Consider the following 19,538-nt stretch of genomic DNA (forward strand, 5'->3'; position numbering starts at 1 on the left):
CACTTATGAATGACCATGATGGAGATACTTACTGTAAGTTGAGGCTGAGGAAACTAAGTACAAATATTGAAACACATCCTAACTCTCTGCTATGCTGACTGACTCTTCCATGGTGAGAATGCAGTAAGAAGCTGTTTACAAGTATTGAGACACAGCCTTTAACTCCCTCAAGACTCTCCCCTGGGAGGAATTCAGGAGATAGGGATTCCTTCCCACAAGTTCTCCCTAAGCTAAACTTTGCTCCTGCAGAAGTGCTTTGTGCTGCCCAAGACACTCCTACTATCTATTTCCCCTCCTCAATGGAATGTGCTGCACTAGTTGAATGCTAATGTCTCTCTGAGCGTGAGGGCAGTCCAAGTTAGGGCTTTGGTTCGTATCACATGGATGACAGTCTAGTTCCAGCATTCAGAATTCCTTTCTGGAGCCTGGTGGGTTTTATACAGGCATTTTCACCCTTGAAGGGTATTGCCTGCATATACAAATGCAAGTATGCCTACATGTACACACAAACACATACTTTATGTTCTTCTATCCTCGTGGGGACCTAAAATAATTTCCATTCAAAATCCTATTTTTCCTAGCTCTTACCCTAACCCGTAACACTAACCCTAATCTAAACCTAACTCCGAACCCTTAACCTAACCCCTAAGCTTGAAATAACCTTTGTCCTCGTGGGGTTGTGGGAAATGTCCCCACAAGGTAGAATTATCCTTGTTTACTATCCTTGTGGGAACTTTTGGGGATTTTAGGTCCCCCCCCCCCCCACACACACACACACACAAGCACCTTCCTAATATTGAGTTGCACCCACTTTTGCCCTCAGAACAGCCTCAGTTTGTCAGGGCTTGGACTCTACAAGGTGTCGAAAGTGTTCCACAGCGATGCTGGTCCATGTTGACTCCAATGCTTCCCACAGTTGTGTCAAGTTGGCTGGATGTCCTCTGGGTGGTTGACCATTCTTGATACACATGGGAAACTGTTGAGCATGAAAACCCCAGCAGCATTGCAGTTCTTGGCACACTCAAACCGTTGTGCTTGGAACCTACTACCATACCCTGTTCAAAGGCACTTAAATATTTTGTCTTGCCCATTCACCCTTTGAATGGCACACATACACAATCCATGTCTAATTGTCTCAAGGCTTAAAAATCCTTCTTTAACCTGTCTTCTCCCCTTCATCTACACTGATTGAAGTGGATTTAACAGGTGACATCAATAAGGGATCATAGCTTTTACTCTATTTCACCTGGTCAGTTTATGTCATGGAAAGAGCAGGTGTTCACAATGTTTTGTACACTCAGTGTATACAGGCATGTCTATAGACATATGCCTGCATATACAAACACAGGCATACACATAAGCAATGATACCGTAAACAAACAGACAGAGACAGATGGCAGACACATTCAATTAATTTCAACAGATACAGTATAATAAACAGATTTAACCCACAGTTTGCTGTTTGCGGGTGGATAGCTCAATATGTGAAGAGAGACCAGGTACTATAGCTCAATATGTCAAAAGAGACCAGATACTATAACTCAATATGTCAAGACAGACCAGGTACTGTACTATAACTCAATATGTCAAGAGAGACCAGGTACTATAACTCAATATGTCAAGACAGACCAGGTACTGTACTATAACTCAATATGTCAAGAGAGACCAGGTACTATAGCTCAATATGTCAAGAGAGACCAGGTACTATAGCTCAATATGTCAAGACAGACCAGGTACTGTACTATAACTCAATATGTCAAGAGAGACCAGGTACTATAGCTCAATATGTCAAGAGAGAACAGGTACTATAACTCAATATGTCAAGAAAGACTAGGTACTATAGCTCAATATGTCAAGAGAGACCAGGTACTATAACTCAATATGTCAAGACAGACCAGGTACTGTACTATAACTCAATATGTCAAGAGAGACCAGGTACTATAGCTCAATATTTCAAGAGAGACCAGGTACTATAGCTCAATATGTCAAGAGAGACCAGGTACTATAACTCAATATGTCAAGAAAGACTAGGTACTATAGCTCAATATGTCAAGAGAGACCAGGTACTATAGCTCAATATGTCAAGAGAGACCAGATACTATAACTCAATATGTCAAGACAGACCAGGTACTGTGCTATAACTCAATATGTCAAGAGAGACCAGGTACTATAGCTCAATATGTCAAGAGAGACCAGGTACTATAGCTCAATATGTCAAGAGACACCAGGTACTATAATCAAATCAAATTTATTTATATAGCCCTTCGTACATCAGCTGATATCTCAAAGTGCTGTACAGAAACCCAGCCTAAAACCCCAAACAGCAAGCAAAGCATGTGAAAGAAGCACGGTGGCTAGGAAAAACTCCCTAGAAAAAACTCCCTAGAAAGGCCAAAAACCTAGGAAGAAACCTAGAGAGGAACCAGGCTATGAGGGGTGGCCAGTCCTCTTCTGGCTGTGCAGGGTGGATATTATAACAGAACATGGTCAAGATGTTAAAATGTTCATAAATGACCAGCATGGTCAAATAATAATAATCATAGTAGTTGTCGAGGGTGCAACAAGCACGTCCGGTGAACAGGTCAGGGTTCCATAGCCGCAGGCAGAACAGTTGAAACTGGAGCAGCAGCACGGCCAGGTGGACTGGGGACAGCAAGGAGTCATCATACCAGGTAGTCCTGAGGCATGGTCCTAGGGCTCAGGTCCTCCGAGAGAAAGACAGAAAGAGAGAAAGAGAGAGAGAGAATTAGAGAGAGCATATTTAAATTCACACAGGACACCGGATAAGACAAGAGAAATACTCCAGATGTAACAGACTGACCCTAGCCCCCGACACATAAACTACTACAGCATAAATACTGGAGGCTGAGACAGGAGGGATCAGAAGACACTGTGGCCCCATCCGATGATACCCGGACAGGGCCAAACAGGCAGGATATAACCCCACCCACTTTGCCAAAGCACAGCCCCCACACCACTAGAGGGATGTCTCCAACCACCAACTTACCGTCCTAAGACAAGGCCGAGTATAGCCCACAACGATCTCCGCCATGGCACAACCCAAGGGGGGGCGCCAACCCAGACAGGAAGACCACGTCAGTGACTCAACCCACTCAAGTGACGCACCCCTCCCATGGACGGCATGGAAGAACACCAGTAAGCCAGTGACTCAGCCCCTGTAAAAGGGTTAGAGGCAGAGAATCCCAGTGGAAAGAGGGGAACCGGCAAGGCAGAGACAGCAAGGGCGGTTCGTTGCTCCAGCCTTTCCGTTCACCTTCACACTCCTGGGCCAGACTATACTTAATCATAGGACCTACTGAAGAGATAAGTCTTCAGTAAAGACTTAAAGGTTGAGACTGAGTCTGCGTCTCTCACATTGGTAGGCAGACCATTCCATAAAAATGGAGCTCTATAGGAGAAAGCCCTACCTCCAGCCGTTTGCTTAGAAATTCTAGGGACAATTAGGAGGCCTGCGTCTTGTGACTGTAGCGTACGTGTAGGTATGTATGGCAGGACCAAATCGGAAAGATAGGTAGGAGCAAGCCCATGTAATGCTTTGTAGGTTAGCAGTAAAACCTTGAAATCAGCCCTTGCCTTAACTATAAGTCAATATGTCAAGAGTAACCAGATACTATAACTCAATATGTCACTAGTAACCAGATACTATAACTCAATATGTCACTAGTAACCAGGTACGATAACTCAATATGTCACTAGTAACCAGATACTATAACTCAATATATCACTAGTAACCAGATACTATAACTCAATATGTCAAGAGAGACTAGGTACTATAACTCAATATTTCAAGAGAGAACAGGTACTATAACTAAATATGTCAAGAGAGACCAGGTACTATAACTCAATATGTCAAGACAGACCAGGTACTATATCTCAATATGTCAAGAGAGACCAGATACTATAGCTCAATATGTCAAGAGAGACCAGATACTGTAGCTCAATATGTCAAGAGAGACCAGGTACTATAACTCAATATGTCAAGAGAGACCAGATACTGTAGCTCAATATGTCAAGAGAGACCAGGTACTATAACTCAATATGTCAAGAGAGACCAGGTACTATAACTCAATATGTCAAGAGAGACCAGATACTATAGCTCAATATGTCAAGAGAGACCAGGTACTGTAACTCAGTATGTCTAAAGAGACTAGGTGCTATAACTCAATATGTCAAGAGAGACCAGGTACTATAACTCAACATGTCAAGAGAGACCAGATACTATAACTCAATATGTCAAGAGAGACCAGATACTATAACTCAATATGTCAAGAGAGACCAGATACTATAACTCAATATGTCAAGAGAGACCAGGTACTGTAGCTCAATATGTCAAGAGTGACCAGGTAATATAACTCAATATGTCAAGAGAGACCAGATACTGTAGCTCAATATGTCACTAGTAACCAGATACTATAACTCAATATGTCAAGAGAGACCAGGTACTGTAGCTCAATATGTCAAGAGATACCAGGTACTATAACTCAATATGTCAAGAGATACCAGGTACTATAACTCAATATGTCAAGAGATACCAGGTACTATAACTCAATATGTCAAGAGAGACCAGGTGCTATAACTCAATATGTCAAGAGAGACCAGGTGCTATAACTCAATATGTCAAGAGAGACCAGGTACTGTAACTCAATATGTCAAGAGAGACCAGGTGCTATAACTCAATATGTCAAGAGAGACCAGGTGCTATAACTCAATATGTCAAGAGAGACCAGATACTATAGCTCAATATGTCAAGAGAGACCAGGTACTGTAACTCAGTATGTCTAAAGAGACTAGGTGCTATAACTCAATATGTCAAGAGAGACCAGGTACTATAAATCAACATGTCAAGAGAGACCAAATACTATAACTCAATATGTCAAGAGAGACCAGATACTATAACTCAATATGTCAAGAGAGACCAGGTACTATAACTCAATATGTCAAGAGAGACCAGGTACTGTAGCTCAATATGTCAAGAGAGACCAGGTACTGTAACTCAATATGTCAAGAGAGACCAGGTACTATAACTCAATATGTGAAGAGAGACCAGGTACTATAACTCAATATGTCAAGAGTAACCAGATACTATAACTCAATATGTCACTAGTAACCAGATACTATAACTCAATATGTCAAGAGAGACCAGGTACTGTAGCTCAATATGTCAAGAGATACCAGGTACTATAACTCAATATGTCAAGAGATACCAGGTACTATAACTCAATATGTCAAGACAGACCAGGTACTATAACTCAATATGTCAAGACAGACCAGGTACTATAACTCAATATGTCAAGATAGACCAGGTAAAATAGCTCAATATGTCAAGAGAGACCAGGTACTGTAACTCAGTATGTCTAAAGAGACTAGGTGCTATAACTCAATATGTCAAGAGAGACCAGGTGCTATAACTAAACATGTCAAGAGAGACCAGGTACTATAACTCAATATGTCAAGAGAGACCAGATACTATAACTCAATATGTCAAGAGAGACCAGATACTGTAGCTCAATATGTCAAGAGAGACCAGATACTATAGCTCAATATGTCAAGAGAGACCAGGTACTGTAACTCAGTATGTCTAAAGAGACTAGGTGCTATAACTCTATGTCAAGAGAGACCAGGTACTATAACTCAACATGTCAAGAGAGACCAGATACTATAACTCAATATGTCAAGAGAGACCAGATACTATAACTCAATATGTCAAGAGAGACCAGGTACTGTAGCTCAATATGTCAAGAGAGACCAGGTACTATAACTCAATATGTCAAGAGAGACCAGATACTATAGCTCAATATGTCAAGAGAGACCAGATACTGTAGCTCAATATGTCAAGAGAGACCAGGTACTGTAGCTCAATATGTCAAGAGAGACCAGGAACTGTAACTCAATATGTCAAGAGAGACCAGGTACTATAGCTCAATATGTCAAGAGAGACCAGGTGCTATAACTCAATATGTCAAGAGAGACCAGGTGCTATAACTCAATATGTCAAGAGAGACCAGGTACTGTAACTCAACATGTCAAGAGAGACCATTTACTATAACTCAATATGTCAAGAGAGACCAGGTGCTATAACTCAATATGTCAAGAGAGACCAGATACTATAGCTCAATATGTCAAGAGAGACCAGGTACTGTAACTCAGTATGTCACTAGTAACCAGATACTATACCTCAATATGTCACTAGTAACCAGATACTATACCTCAATATGTCACTAGTAACCAGGTACGATAACTCAATATGTCAAGAGAGACCAGGTGCTATAACTCAATATGTCAAGAGAGACCAGGTGCTATAACTCAATATGTCAAGAGAGACCAGGTACTGTAACTCAATATGTCAAGAGAGACCAGGTGCTATAACTCAATATGTCAAGAGAGACCAGGTGCTATAACTCAATATGTCAAGAGAGACCAGATACTATAGCTCAATATGTCAAGAGAGACCAGGTACTGTAACTCAGTATGTCTAAAGAGACTAGGTGCTATAACTCAATATGTCAAGAGAGACCAGGTGCTATAACTCAATATGTCAAGAGAGACCAGGTACTGTAACTCAATATGTCAAGAGAGACCAGGTGCTATAACTCAATATGTCAAGAGAGACCAGGTGCTATAACTCAATATGTCAAGAGAGACCAGATACTATAGCTCAATATGTCAAGAGAGACCAGGTACTGTAACTCAGTATGTCTAAAGAGACTAGGTGCTATAACTCAATATGTCAAGAGAGACCAGGTACTATAAATCAACATGTCAAGAGAGACCAAATACTATAACTCAATATGTCAAGAGAGACCAGATACTATAACTCAATATGTCAAGAGAGACCAGGTACTATAACTCAATATGTCAAGAGAGACCAGGTACTGTAGCTCAATATGTCAAGAGAGACCAGGTACTATAACTCAATATGTGAAGAGAGACCAGGTACTATAACTCAATATGTCAAGAGTAACCAGATACTATAACTCAATATGTCACTAGTAACCAGATACTATAACTCAATATGTCAAGAGAGACCAGGTACTGTAGCTCAATATGTCAAGAGATACCAGGTACTATAACTCAATATGTCAAGAGATACCAGGTACTATAACTCAATATGTCAAGACAGACCAGGTACTATAACTCAATATGTCAAGACAGACCAGGTACTATAACTCAATATGTCAAGATAGACCAGGTAAAATAGCTCAATATGTCAAGAGAGACCAGGTACTGTAACTCAGTATGTCTAAAGAGACTAGGTGCTATAACTCAATATGTCAAGAGAGACCAGGTGCTATAACTAAACATGTCAAGAGAGACCAGGTACTATAACTCAATATGTCAAGAGAGACCAGATACTATAACTCAATATGTCAAGAGAGACCAGATACTGTAGCTCAATATGTCAAGAGAGACCAGATACTATAGCTCAATATGTCAAGAGAGACCAGGTACTGTAACTCAGTATGTCTAAAGAGACTAGGTGCTATAACTCTATGTCAAGAGAGACCAGGTACTATAACTCAACATGTCAAGAGAGACCAGATACTATAACTCAATATGTCAAGAGAGACCAGATACTATAACTCAATATGTCAAGAGAGACCAGGTACTGTAGCTCAATATGTCAAGAGAGACCAGGTACTATAACTCAATATGTCAAGAGAGACCAGATACTATAGCTCAATATGTCAAGAGAGACCAGATACTGTAGCTCAATATGTCAAGAGAGACCAGGTACTGTAGCTCAATATGTCAAGAGAGACCAGGAACTGTAACTCAATATGTCAAGAGAGACCAGGTACTATAGCTCAATATGTCAAGAGAGACCAGGTGCTATAACTCAATATGTCAAGAGAGACCAGGTGCTATAACTCAATATGTCAAGAGAGACCAGGTACTGTAACTCAACATGTCAAGAGAGACCATTTACTATAACTCAATATGTCAAGAGAGACCAGGTGCTATAACTCAATATGTCAAGAGAGACCAGATACTATAGCTCAATATGTCAAGAGAGACCAGGTACTGTAACTCAGTATGTCACTAGTAACCAGATACTATACCTCAATATGTCACTAGTAACCAGATACTATACCTCAATATGTCACTAGTAACCAGGTACGATAACTCAATATGTCACTAGTAACCAGATACTATAACTCAATATGTCAAGAGAGACCAGGTACTATAACTCAATATGTCAAGAGAGACCAGGTACTGTAGCTCAATATGTCAAGAGAGACCAGGTACTATAACTCAATATGTCAAGAGAGACCAGATACTATAGCTCAATATGTCAAGAGAGACCAGATACTGTAGCTCAATATGTCAAGAGAGACCAGGTACTGTAGCTCAATATGTCAAGAGAGACCAGGAACTGTAACTCAATATGTCAAGAGAGACCAGGTACTATAGCTCAATATGTCAAGAGAGACCAGGTGCTATAACTCAATATGTCAAGAGAGACCAGGTGCTATAACTCAATATGTCAAGAGAGACCAGGTACTGTAACTCAACATGTCAAGAGAGACCATTTACTATAACTCAATATGTCAAGAGAGACCAGGTGCTATAACTCAATATGTCAAGAGAGACCAGGTGCTGTAACTCAGTATGTCACTAGTAACCAGATACTATACCTCAATATGTCACTAGTAACCAGATACTATACCTCAATATGTCACTAGTAACCAGGTACGATAACTCAATATGTCACTAGTAACCAGATACTATAACTCAATATGTCAAGAGAGACCAGGTACTATAACTCAATATGTCACTAGTAACCAGATACTATAACTCAATATGTCAAGAGAGACCAGGTACTGTAGCAAATGGCATGCAGACATATCTTGTAAACGTCTAGTTTACCACAGATGATTCATTCATAATGTTAGCCTTATCTTTCTGGCAGGTAACCAGTTACAGGTGTGTCTGCTTGCAATGTGTTTTATTACCCAACTCCAAAAAGGATAGCCCTCCTTACACCATAGCGTTTACTCTATAGATAGTCACAGTTTCCTTGTTCTATTATGGTCTAACAAGGCACAGCTCAATTCCGTTTAATCCACTTTATTTATCTCCAGGGGGTAGATATTAGTGTGCAGATCATGTTCAGTAACATAATACATCACCAACTTTCCTAACCATGAGCTGAATGTTAGTTTAGCCTGTTGAAATGTGGCACTTTAGTTATGCAGGGCCTCTGTGTATATAAATGGCTAAGTGGTCATCTTGTTTGGACATGTTTGAATCAGTAACAGGAGAGGAGCTAGCGCTGTCAGACCGGCCGGTGTCTGTTGGACTGGACTGACACTTGGGGAAAAGATGTTGGGGGAGAGAGAGGCGAGGTCAGTACAGGTGCATCAAAGCTGGGACCGAGAGACTGAAAAACAGATTCCATCTCAAGGCCATCAGACTGTTAAATAGCCATCACTAGCCGGCTACCACCCAGTTACTCAACCCTGCAGCTTAGAGGCTGCTGCCCTAGACATGGAATCACTGGTCACTTTATTTATTTTATTTCACCTTTATTTAACCAGGTAGGCCAGTTGAGAACAAGTTCTCATTTACAACTGCGACCTGGCCAAGATAAAGCAAAGCAGTGCGACACAAACAACAACACAGTTACACATGGAATAAACAAACGTACAGTCAATAACACAATAGAAAAAAATCTATATACAGTGTGTGTGTGTAATAATGGAAAACTAGTCACTTTAATAATGTTTACATACTGCTTTACTCATCTCATATGTATATACTGTATTCTATTGTACTGTATTTTAGTCAATGCCACTCTGACATTGCTCATCCTAATATTTATATATTTCTTAATGCCATTCTTTAACTTTTATATTGATGTGTATTGTTGTGAATTGTTAGATACTACTGCATTGTTGGAGCTAGGAACACAAGCATTTCACTACACCCGCAATAACATCTGTTAAATATGTGTATGTGACCAATAACATTTTATTTTATTTTGTTTGAGAGAGATGGGTGGGGAGGGTGGAGAGAGATGGATGGGGGAAGGGGGAGAGAGAGAAACCAATAGAAAGGGAGAGAGAGAGAAGTTGTCTCTCAGAGGACCAAGGCTAAACCCCACATCAGCACTGCTCTGACTCACTGCTCTGGATCTTCCATATTCCCTTTGAGCCAGGGTCAGGGGTCAACTGGCTGCTCAGTCCACTGACTGTTTTTACTGGCTACTGATCTGGGCTGTCTGCTGGAGAAAGACCTCCTCAATAATAGGCCTGTAAACCTTTAAACATCGTTACACATAATGGAGGGAGGAAGGTGAGGGTGGGGTCTGTGTGTTTACTCCTTATTGCATCCCTCTCCAGCCTTCAGGCCAGCCTTCAGGCCAGGGTGTAATACTATATATTATTCTGTCTGTCTTTCTTCCCGTCAGTAGTACTGAATGAGACCAGTGCTTGTTTTCAGAAGTCAGTTCTCCATTGCTGTTATTGAACTCTTTCTCTTTTGACCACCACCTTCTGTCATAACTCAAGGCTGTGTCCCAAATGGCACCCTATTCTCTGTATAGTGTACTAATTTTGACCAGAACCCTATGGGCCCTGGACAAAGTAGTAGACTATACTGGTATGGGGTGCCATTTGGGACGGAGCCCTACTCTGGTACCCAGTGATGAGGGTCTGGATACACATTACAGTTATTACTAGCAGGCATGAATCACTGCCCAGGATCACTGTTACAGTGAATCAATTGGATCCAGAGAGAGAGAGCTTCACCCCAGCTGGCATGGAGAAGCAGCTGGAGGGAAATGCATGGGATTGAGAGTGTGCGGTGGAGAGTGTGTGAGAGAGAGAGTGCACGAGAGAAAGAGCGAGAGAGACAGAGAGAGCGAGAGAGAGAGCTCTCCCAGCCAATAATGTGGCTGCAGAGCCAGCTGGGTGGTTACAGTGAAACACAAAGAGGAAGTAAACACTTAGCACCAGAGAACGCTCATACTGAAAGTTCATCAGAATACTGTGGACTGTATAGGCAAATCACTATCCTCCAGAATCCCCTCCTTAAGTTACACACATTTGCTTGGAAGAAGATAGTTTGCTGACTGTAATACTTTGGCTCATAGTCCCATACAGGAACTACACTAAGGCCACATAAACAAATGTTGATAGTTAAAACCCCCTGCTTCACTTCCTTTTTATACAGTAGTTTAGTTTGTGGACTCTAATAGTTTGTTGAATATGATGATTTATTTACAGGCTCATACTAAAACGACATAATTTAGGGCATTCAAACTCAACTCTGGACCTGGAAGCCAGTTCCACAGCACTTTTTTATTGTTCCCCTCTATCCATGTAGTGATTTAGACCTGGGACACCAGGTGTGTGGAATGAATTATCAGGTAGAACTGAAAACCATCAGGCCCCGCACCTCGTAGGGTGAGAGTTAAATAGCCCTGATATAGGGGATGGAGCACACAGGCACATCCCTCATTGCATTTCCACTTCCTTTTCGAGGTTGTGGACTGGAACAGTTTGATATGATTATTTGATCACAGCCACAATCAATCAATCAGATTCCAAACTCTCCACCATGGCCAAGACCAAAGAGCTCTCCAAGGATGTCAGGGACAAGATTGTAGACCTACACAAGGCTGGAATGGGCTACAAGACCATCGCCAAGCAGCTTGGTGAGAAGGTGACAACAGTTGGTGCGATTATTCGCAAATGGAAGAAACACAAAAGAACTGTCAATCTCCCTCAGCCTGGGGCTCCATGCAAGATCTCACCTCGTGGAGTTGCAATGATCATGAGAACGGTGAGGAATCAGCCCAGAACTACACCGGAGGATCTTGTCAATGATCTCAAGGCAGCTGGGACCATAGTCACCAAGAAAACAATTGGTAACACACTACGCCGTGAAGGACTGAAATCCTGCAGCGCCCGCAAGGTCCCCCTGCTCAAGAAAGCACATATACATGCCGTCTGAAGTTTGCCAATGAACATCTGAATAATTCAGAGGACAACTGGATGAAAGTGTTGTGGTCAGATGAGACCAAAATGGAGCTCTTTGGCATCAACTCAACTCGCCCTGTTTGGAGGAGGAGGAATGTTGCCTATGACCCCAACAACCCCACGATGGACGGGGCCATGTACCGTCAAATCTTGGGTGAGAACCTCCTTCCCTCAGCCAGGGCATTGAAAATGGGTCGCGGATGGGTATTCCAGCATGACAATGACCCAAAACACACGGCCAAGGCAACAAAGGAGTGGCTCAAGAAGAAGCACATTAAGGTCCTGGAGTGGCCTAGCCAGTCTCCAGACCTTAATCCCATAGACATCTGTGGAGGGAGCTGAAGGTTTGAGTTGGAAATATTTATTTCCCTCATTAAAATGCAAATCAATTTCTAACATTTTTGACATGTGTTTTTCTGGATTTTTTTTCTTTTTCTGTCTCTCACTGTTCAAGTAAACCTACCATTAAAATTATAGACTGATCATTTCTTTGTCAGTGGGCAAACGTACAAAATCAGCAGGGGATCAAATACTTTTTTCCCTCACTGTTAATATTAAGAAAATCTAATGTGGCCTAGTTCTGCTCCCTGCAGAGAGCACTATCTGTATCAATCCTGCTGGCTCTTCCTCAGCAGCCATCCATGTGTCTGTCAGCTGACTGTTAAGACACATCATGTAGGGATGTGAATAACCGTTACCAGACGGCAACCAGGAGGAACCAGCCAGTCAAAACAGCTTCTTCCACTCAATCATTTCACAGAACTAGGTCTATAACCATTATGCAATGGACCTACAGTATATCTATTGGAACGAAACAGAAATGCAAAACATTGGTAAAACAGCGATATAGATCAGGGTTGTCAGGAGGGTAGCTCTCCAGGAACAGGGTTGGATAAAACCTACAGGAAGGTAGCTCTCCAGGAACAGGGTTGGATAAAACCTACAGGAAGGTAGCTCTCCAGGAACAGGGTTGGATAAAACCTACAGGAGGGTAGCTCTCCAGGAACAGGGTTGGTTAAAACCTACAGGAAGGTAGCTCTCCAGGAACAGGGTTGGATAAAACCTACAGGAGGGTAGCTCTCCAGGAACAGAGTTGGAGTAAAAACCTACAGGAGGGTAGCTCTCCAGGAACAGGGTTGGAGTAAAAACCTACAGGAGGGTAGCTCTCCAGGAACAGGGTTGGATAAAACCTACAGGAGGGTAGCTCTCCAGGAACAGGGTTGGAGTAAAAACCTACAGGAGGGTAGCTCTCCAGGAACAGGGTTGGAGAGCACTGATATAGAGAGAGACTATATTGCGGTACCATTCTATTATGTGTTTTGTGACGATGTGTGTGCTTGTGTTCATTTGTGTTTCTTCTGACCTAGTTTCTTCTGATGATCATGAGTGTGAATGTGTGATTGCAGATTGAGAGACGGATGGAGCTGGTCCGTCTGGTGTCCCACAACGCACACAAGAGACTGGTCACCTGTCTACAGGGTCACATCGGAACGGAGGCAGAAAAGAGACACGTCAGGACAATATCCTTCTCATCCTCTGTTATCATACCTTCTCACCCTCTCCTCTTCTATCTCTCCTTCTCCTTCTCTACCTCTCCTTCTCACCCTCTATCACACCTTCTCACCCTCTCCCCTTCTCTCTCCTTCTCTTCCTCTCCTTCTCACCCTCTCCTCTTCTATCTCTCCTTCTCACCCTCTCCTCTTCTATCTCCTTCTCTACCTCTCCTTCTCACCCTCTCCTCTTCTATCTCCTTCTCTTCCTCTCCTTCTCACCCTCTCCTCTTCTATCTCTTCTTTTCTACATCTCCTTCTCACCCTCTCCTCTTCTATCTCTCCTTCTCTATCTCTCCTTCTCACCCTCTACTCTTCTCTCTCCTTCTTTACCAATGCTCTTGTATCTCTCCTTCTCAGGGAGATGTGTTGTGAACAGCTCTTACCTCTAACTCAGACATCCACATTTAACACATACTAATGTCAATGAAAGATGTGCAATTACTGTCATTTTGCAATATTTCAAGGTAGGTTTTGAGCACTAGAGAAAGGAACCCGAGACTGAGACAAGTTAACCATTATCTCAATGTTCTCTCTCCTCTGCAATCACTACACAGCATCTCTCAGTAAATAACAGAGGATAGACTCAGTGGATCGACATGTGGAGTAGGCCTCTCCAAAACCTCCACTATCTTTCCAAACTACTCTTAGCCAGACCTGCCCCAGTGATGCAACATTACTGATATGACTGGCAATTCACTGTCATTACTTTCACTCCAGAATTGTCTGCTTATCTCGTGTTCGAAACATGGACCTTTATGATTCCGAATAGACTTGCCCAGAACTGGCTGAGAGTTTGTGTTTCGAGGGGTGGACACTTCGCTAGTCTCATTAGTATATTTTCTAACACGTGTCCCCCCCCCAGAACTTAATAGAGCATCTGACGCATAATACAACATTTTAGTTCTGTGTGTCCGAGATGGAAGATGATACAGTAACATGTCTTGTGTTGAGCAATTTAACTACAAACCCCATGATGCCTTGTGTTTCCTGCCACAGAAAAAGCTCCCTCTGACAGCGCTGTCCCAGGCCATGCAGGATGGAGGAAGCCAGCTGGGGGAGGAGTCACTGATTGGGTGAGTGTGGAGCAGTGACAGCAGACATGGCCGGTTTCCCAGGTACAGTGGAGATTCTCCATGCTTCTGAGTCCAAGACCAGGCTACATCTGTGTTTTGAAACTAGACTATGATATGTGGTTTGAACATGGTTTCTACATGTTCAACATGCGGATTCAGAAAGATTCAGTTGAGGAAGTTAGTCCATAAGCACAGAACATGATCAGATCCCAGGACTAAGCTAGTGAGAGTTATAAAGGGATGGATATGGTTGTTTAAAAGGTCCCAAATGTGTTTGGTATTCCTACAATATCTATTACTCTCAGCTTTAGGATTGATAATGCAGTGATAACGGTGTCTCTCTCTCTCTCCTCTTTCTCTCTCTCTCTCCTCTTTCTCTGTTTATCTGTGTGTATGTGTGTCTTTACGCGTGTGTCTTTACGCGTGTGTCTTTACGCGTGTGTCTTTACGCGTGTGTGTGTGTCTTTACGCGTGTGTGTGTGTCTTTACGCGTGTGTCTTTACGCGTGTGTGTCTTTACGCGTGTGTCTTTACGCGTGTGTCTTTACGCGTGTGTCTTTACGCGTGTGTGTCTTTACGCGTGTCTTTACGCGTGTGTCTTTACGCGTGTGTCTTTGTCTTTACGAGTGTGTGTGTGTCTTTACGCGTGTGTCTTTACGCGTGTGTCTTTACGTGTGTGTGTGTGTGTGTGTGTGTGTGTGTGTGTGTGTGTGTGTGTGTGTGTGTGTGTGTGTGTGTGTGTGTGTGTGTGTGTGTGTGTGTGTGTGTGTGTGGCAGTAAGATGATGGATGTGTGTGGGGAGGCAGAGAGCAGACTAGCGTCTGAGCTGATGCAACACGAGGTCCAGCTAGTGAGAGACATCCTGGAACCTCTCAACCAGCTAGCAGAGGTGACCACCATCACTCTCCATATCTTACCCTGGCATTGATAACACTGAGCATGCCAATGGTCATACTAATGATAATGACACAATTTATGTTCACTCCTATACCTACCCAGGTGGACATTCCCAACATCCTGAGACAGAGGAAACAGCTGGCTAAGCTTGTCCTAGATTATGACTCAGCCAGAGCCAGGTACTGTACTAGAACCCCAGAGCCAGTTACTGGACTAGAACCCCAGAGCCAGGTACTGGACTAGAACCCCAGAGCCAGGTACTGCACCAGAACCCCAGAGCCAGGTACTGCACCAGAACCCCAGAGCCAGGTACTGCACCAGAACCCCAGAGCCAGGTACTGTACTAGAACCCCAGAGCCAGTTACTGCACCAGAACCCCAGAGCCAGGTACTGCACCAGAACCCCAGAGCCAGGTACTGCACCAGAACCCCAGAGCCAGGTACTGCACCAGAACCCCAGAGCCAGGTAGTGCACCAGAACCCCAGAGCCAGGTACTGCACCAGAACCCCAGAGCCAGGTACTGTACCAGAACCCCAGAGCCAGGTACTGGACTAGAACCCCAGAGCCAGGTACTGGACTAGAACCCCAGAGCCAGGTACTGGACTAGAACCCCAGAGCCAGTTACTGGACTAGAACCCCAGAGCCAGTTACTGGACTAGAACCCCAGAGCCAGGTACTGCACCAGAATCCCAGAGCCAGGTACTGGACCAGAACCCCAGAGCCAGGTACTGGACCAGAACCCCAGAGCCAGGTACTGGACCAGAACCCCAGAGCCAGTTACTGGACTAGAACCCCAGAGCCAAGTACTGGACTAGAACCCCAGAGCCAGTTACTGGACTAGAACCCCAGAGCCAGCTACTGGACTAGAAACCCATAAATAAAGCTATGCCAAATACATTTTTTTGTTTTGCAAAAGTTGTATGTGCATTTCTCAAGTAAAGATCTATGTTCACACATAGATGAGACAAAGTTCCACATCTCCATTATATTTTATTTTTGTTCCAGGTGGTTGCAGGCAAGCAAGTCTATTCACTTTTCCACAAACTACCAGGCCACTGTCGCCAAGGTTGAGACTCTCAAAGACGAGATGGACGAGGCCCTGAACAAAGTGGAGATGTGTAAGGTACTGTAGGTAGTATTCATTCAAGTCTAGTTCAAATTTTTCAATGAAAAGGAACTGGTCACTCGCTAGCAAAATACATACTGTAGTAACAAGACTCTGGAGAAAAGCTGTTGTTTTATAGATTGATTTGGGATAAAAACAGAACAGCTGTTTTTTACAGATTGATTCGCCATATCAAGTGTCTCCACTGAAATCATGTCAACATGTATTTACTTTCATAGTGTATTGAACTGATATCATTTACAGTGAGGGAAAAAAGTATTTGATCCCCTGCTGATTTTGAACGTTTGCCCACTGACAAAGAAATGATCAGTCTATAATTTTAATGGTAGGTTTATTTGAACAGTGAGAGACAGAATAACGCAGTCAAAAATGTTATAAATATATTTGCATTTTAATGAGGGAAATAAGTATTTGACCCCTCTGCAAAACATGACTTAGTACTTGGTGGCAAAACCCTTGTTGGCAATCACAGAGGTCAGATGTTTCTTGTAGCTGGCCACCAGGTTTGCACACATCTCAGGAGGGATTTTGTCCCACTCCTCTTTGCAGATCTTCTCCAAGACATTAAGTTTTCGAGGCTGACGTTTGGCAACTCGAACCTTCAGCTCCCTCCTCAGATTTTCTATGGGATTAAGGTCTGGAGACTGGCTAGGCCACTCCAGGACCTTAATGTGCTTCTTCTTGAGCCACTCCTTTGCCTTGGCCGTGTGTTTTGGGTCATTGTCATGCTGGAATACCCATTCACGACCCATTTTCAATGCCCTGTCGAGGGAAGGAGGTTCTCACCCAAGATTTGATGGTACATGGCCCCGTCCATCGTCCCTTTGATGCGGTGAAGTTGTCCTGTCCCCTTAGCAGAAAAACACCCCCAAAGCATAATGTTTCCACCTCCATGTTTGACAGTGGGGATGGTGTTCTTGGGGTCATAGGCAGCATTCCTCCTCCTCCAAACACAGCGAGTTGAGTTGATACCAAAGAGCTCAATTTTGGTCTCATCTGACCACAGCACTTTCACCCAGTTGTCCTCTGAATCATTCAGATGTTCATTGACAAACTTCAGACGGGCATGTATATATGCTTTCTTGAGCAGGGGGACCTTGCGGGCGCTGCAGGATTTCAGTCCTTCACGGCGTAATGTGTTATCAATTGTTTTCTTGGTGACTATGGTCCCAGCTGCCTTGAGATCATTGACAAGATCCTCCTGTGTAGTTCTGGGCTGATTCCTCACCGTTCTCATGATCATTGCAACTCCACGAGGTGAGATCTTGCATGGAGCCCCAGGCTGAGGGAGATTGACAGTTCTTTTGTGTTTCTTCCATTTGCGAATAATCGCACCAACTGTTGTCACCTTCTCACCAAGCTGCTTGGCGATGGTCTTGTAGCCCATTCCAGCCTTGTGTAGGTCTACAATCTTGTCCCTGACATCCTTGGAGAGCTCTTTGGTCTTGGCCATGGTGGAGAGTTTGGAATCTGATTGATTGATTGCTTCTGTGGACAGGTGTCTTTTATACAGGTAACAAACTGAGATTAGGAGCACTCCCTTTAAGAGTGTGCTCCTAATTTCAGCTCGTTAATTGTATAAAAGACACCTGGGAGCCAGAAATCTTTCTGATTGAGAGGGGGTCAAATACTTATTTCCCTCATTAAAATGCAAATCAATTTAACATTTTTGACATGCTTTTTTCTGGATTTTTTAAATGTTATTCTGTCTCTCACTGTTCAAATAAACCTACCATTAAAATTATAGACTGATCATTTCTTTGTCAGTGAGCAAACGTACAAAATCAGCAGTACAGGGCAGCATGAGAGCACACACTCCTGGTATTCCTAGATGACCTTGGGAAATTGGGAATACCTTCCTGCTCTAATGACTGGAGGTAAAGTTGAAAAGATGGCGTCATATTCCAGCTAAAGCTTCTTAATCATGACAGGATCATATCTGATGACCTGGCTGAACAGAGGGTTATTGTGACGGGTATGAACAGAGGGTTATTGTGACAGGGGTATGAACAGAGGGTTATTGTGACAGGGGTATGAACAGAGGGTTATTGTGACAGGGGTATGAACAGAGGGTTATTGTGACAGGGGTATGAACAGAGGGTTATTGTGACAGGGGTATGAACAGACGGTTATCGTGACAGGGGTATGGACAGAGGGTTATCGTGACAGGGGTATGTACAGAGGGTTATCGTGACAGGGCTATGAACAGAGGGTTATTGTGACAAGGGTATGAACAGAGGGTTATTGTGACAGGGGTATGAACAGAAGGTTATTGTGACAGGGGTATGAACAGAGGGTTATTGTGACAGGGGTATGAACAGAGGGTTATTGTGACGGGTATGAACAGGGGGTTATTGTGACAGGGGTATGAACAGAGGGTTATTGTGACAGGGGTATGAACAGAGAGTTATTGTGACAGGGGTATGAACAGGGGGTTATTGTGACAGGGGTATGAACAGAGTTATTGTAACAGGGGTATGAACAGGGGGTTATTGTGACAGGGGTATGAACAGAGGGTTATTGTGACAGGGGTATGAACAGAGGGTTATTGTGACAGGGGTACGAACAGAAAGTTATTGTGACAGGGGTACGAACAGAGGGTTATTGTGACGGGTATGAACAGAGGGTTATTGTGACAGGGGTATGAACAGAGAGTTATTGTGATGGGTATGAACAGAGGGTTATTGTGACAGGGGTATGAACAGAGAGTTATTGTGACAGGGGTATGAACAGAAGGTTATTGTGACAGGGGTATGAACAGAGGGTTATTGTGACAGTGGTATGAACAGAGGGTTATTGTGACAGGGGTATGAACAGAGGGTTATTGTGACAGGGGTATGAACACAGGGTTATTGTGACAGTGGTATGAACAGAGGGTTATTGTG

General features: G+C 43.2%; 1 protein-coding gene across 6 annotated transcripts in view; it reads left to right on the plus strand.

Annotated features, from left to right (window-relative positions):
• LOC106606690 (rho GTPase-activating protein 17) overlaps window positions 1–19,538 on the plus strand; it is a 59,560-nt gene that overhangs the window by 25,172 nt on the left and 14,850 nt on the right. For all 6 annotated transcript variants that reach the window (XM_045715527.1, XM_045715529.1, XM_045715528.1 and 3 more), the window contains exons 3-7: window positions 13,412–13,516; window positions 14,555–14,631; window positions 15,408–15,519; window positions 15,630–15,706; window positions 16,533–16,650. In XM_045715527.1, coding sequence (XP_045571483.1) covers window positions 13,412–13,516; window positions 14,555–14,631; window positions 15,408–15,519; window positions 15,630–15,706; window positions 16,533–16,650 — 489 coding nt within the window. The remainder of the gene's footprint in view (window positions 1–13,411; window positions 13,517–14,554; window positions 14,632–15,407; window positions 15,520–15,629; window positions 15,707–16,532; window positions 16,651–19,538) is intronic.

This window comes from Salmo salar, chromosome ssa03 (assembly GCF_905237065.1).
Source record: "Salmo salar chromosome ssa03, Ssal_v3.1, whole genome shotgun sequence".
NCBI classification, from domain to species: domain Eukaryota; kingdom Metazoa; phylum Chordata; class Actinopteri; order Salmoniformes; family Salmonidae; genus Salmo; species Salmo salar.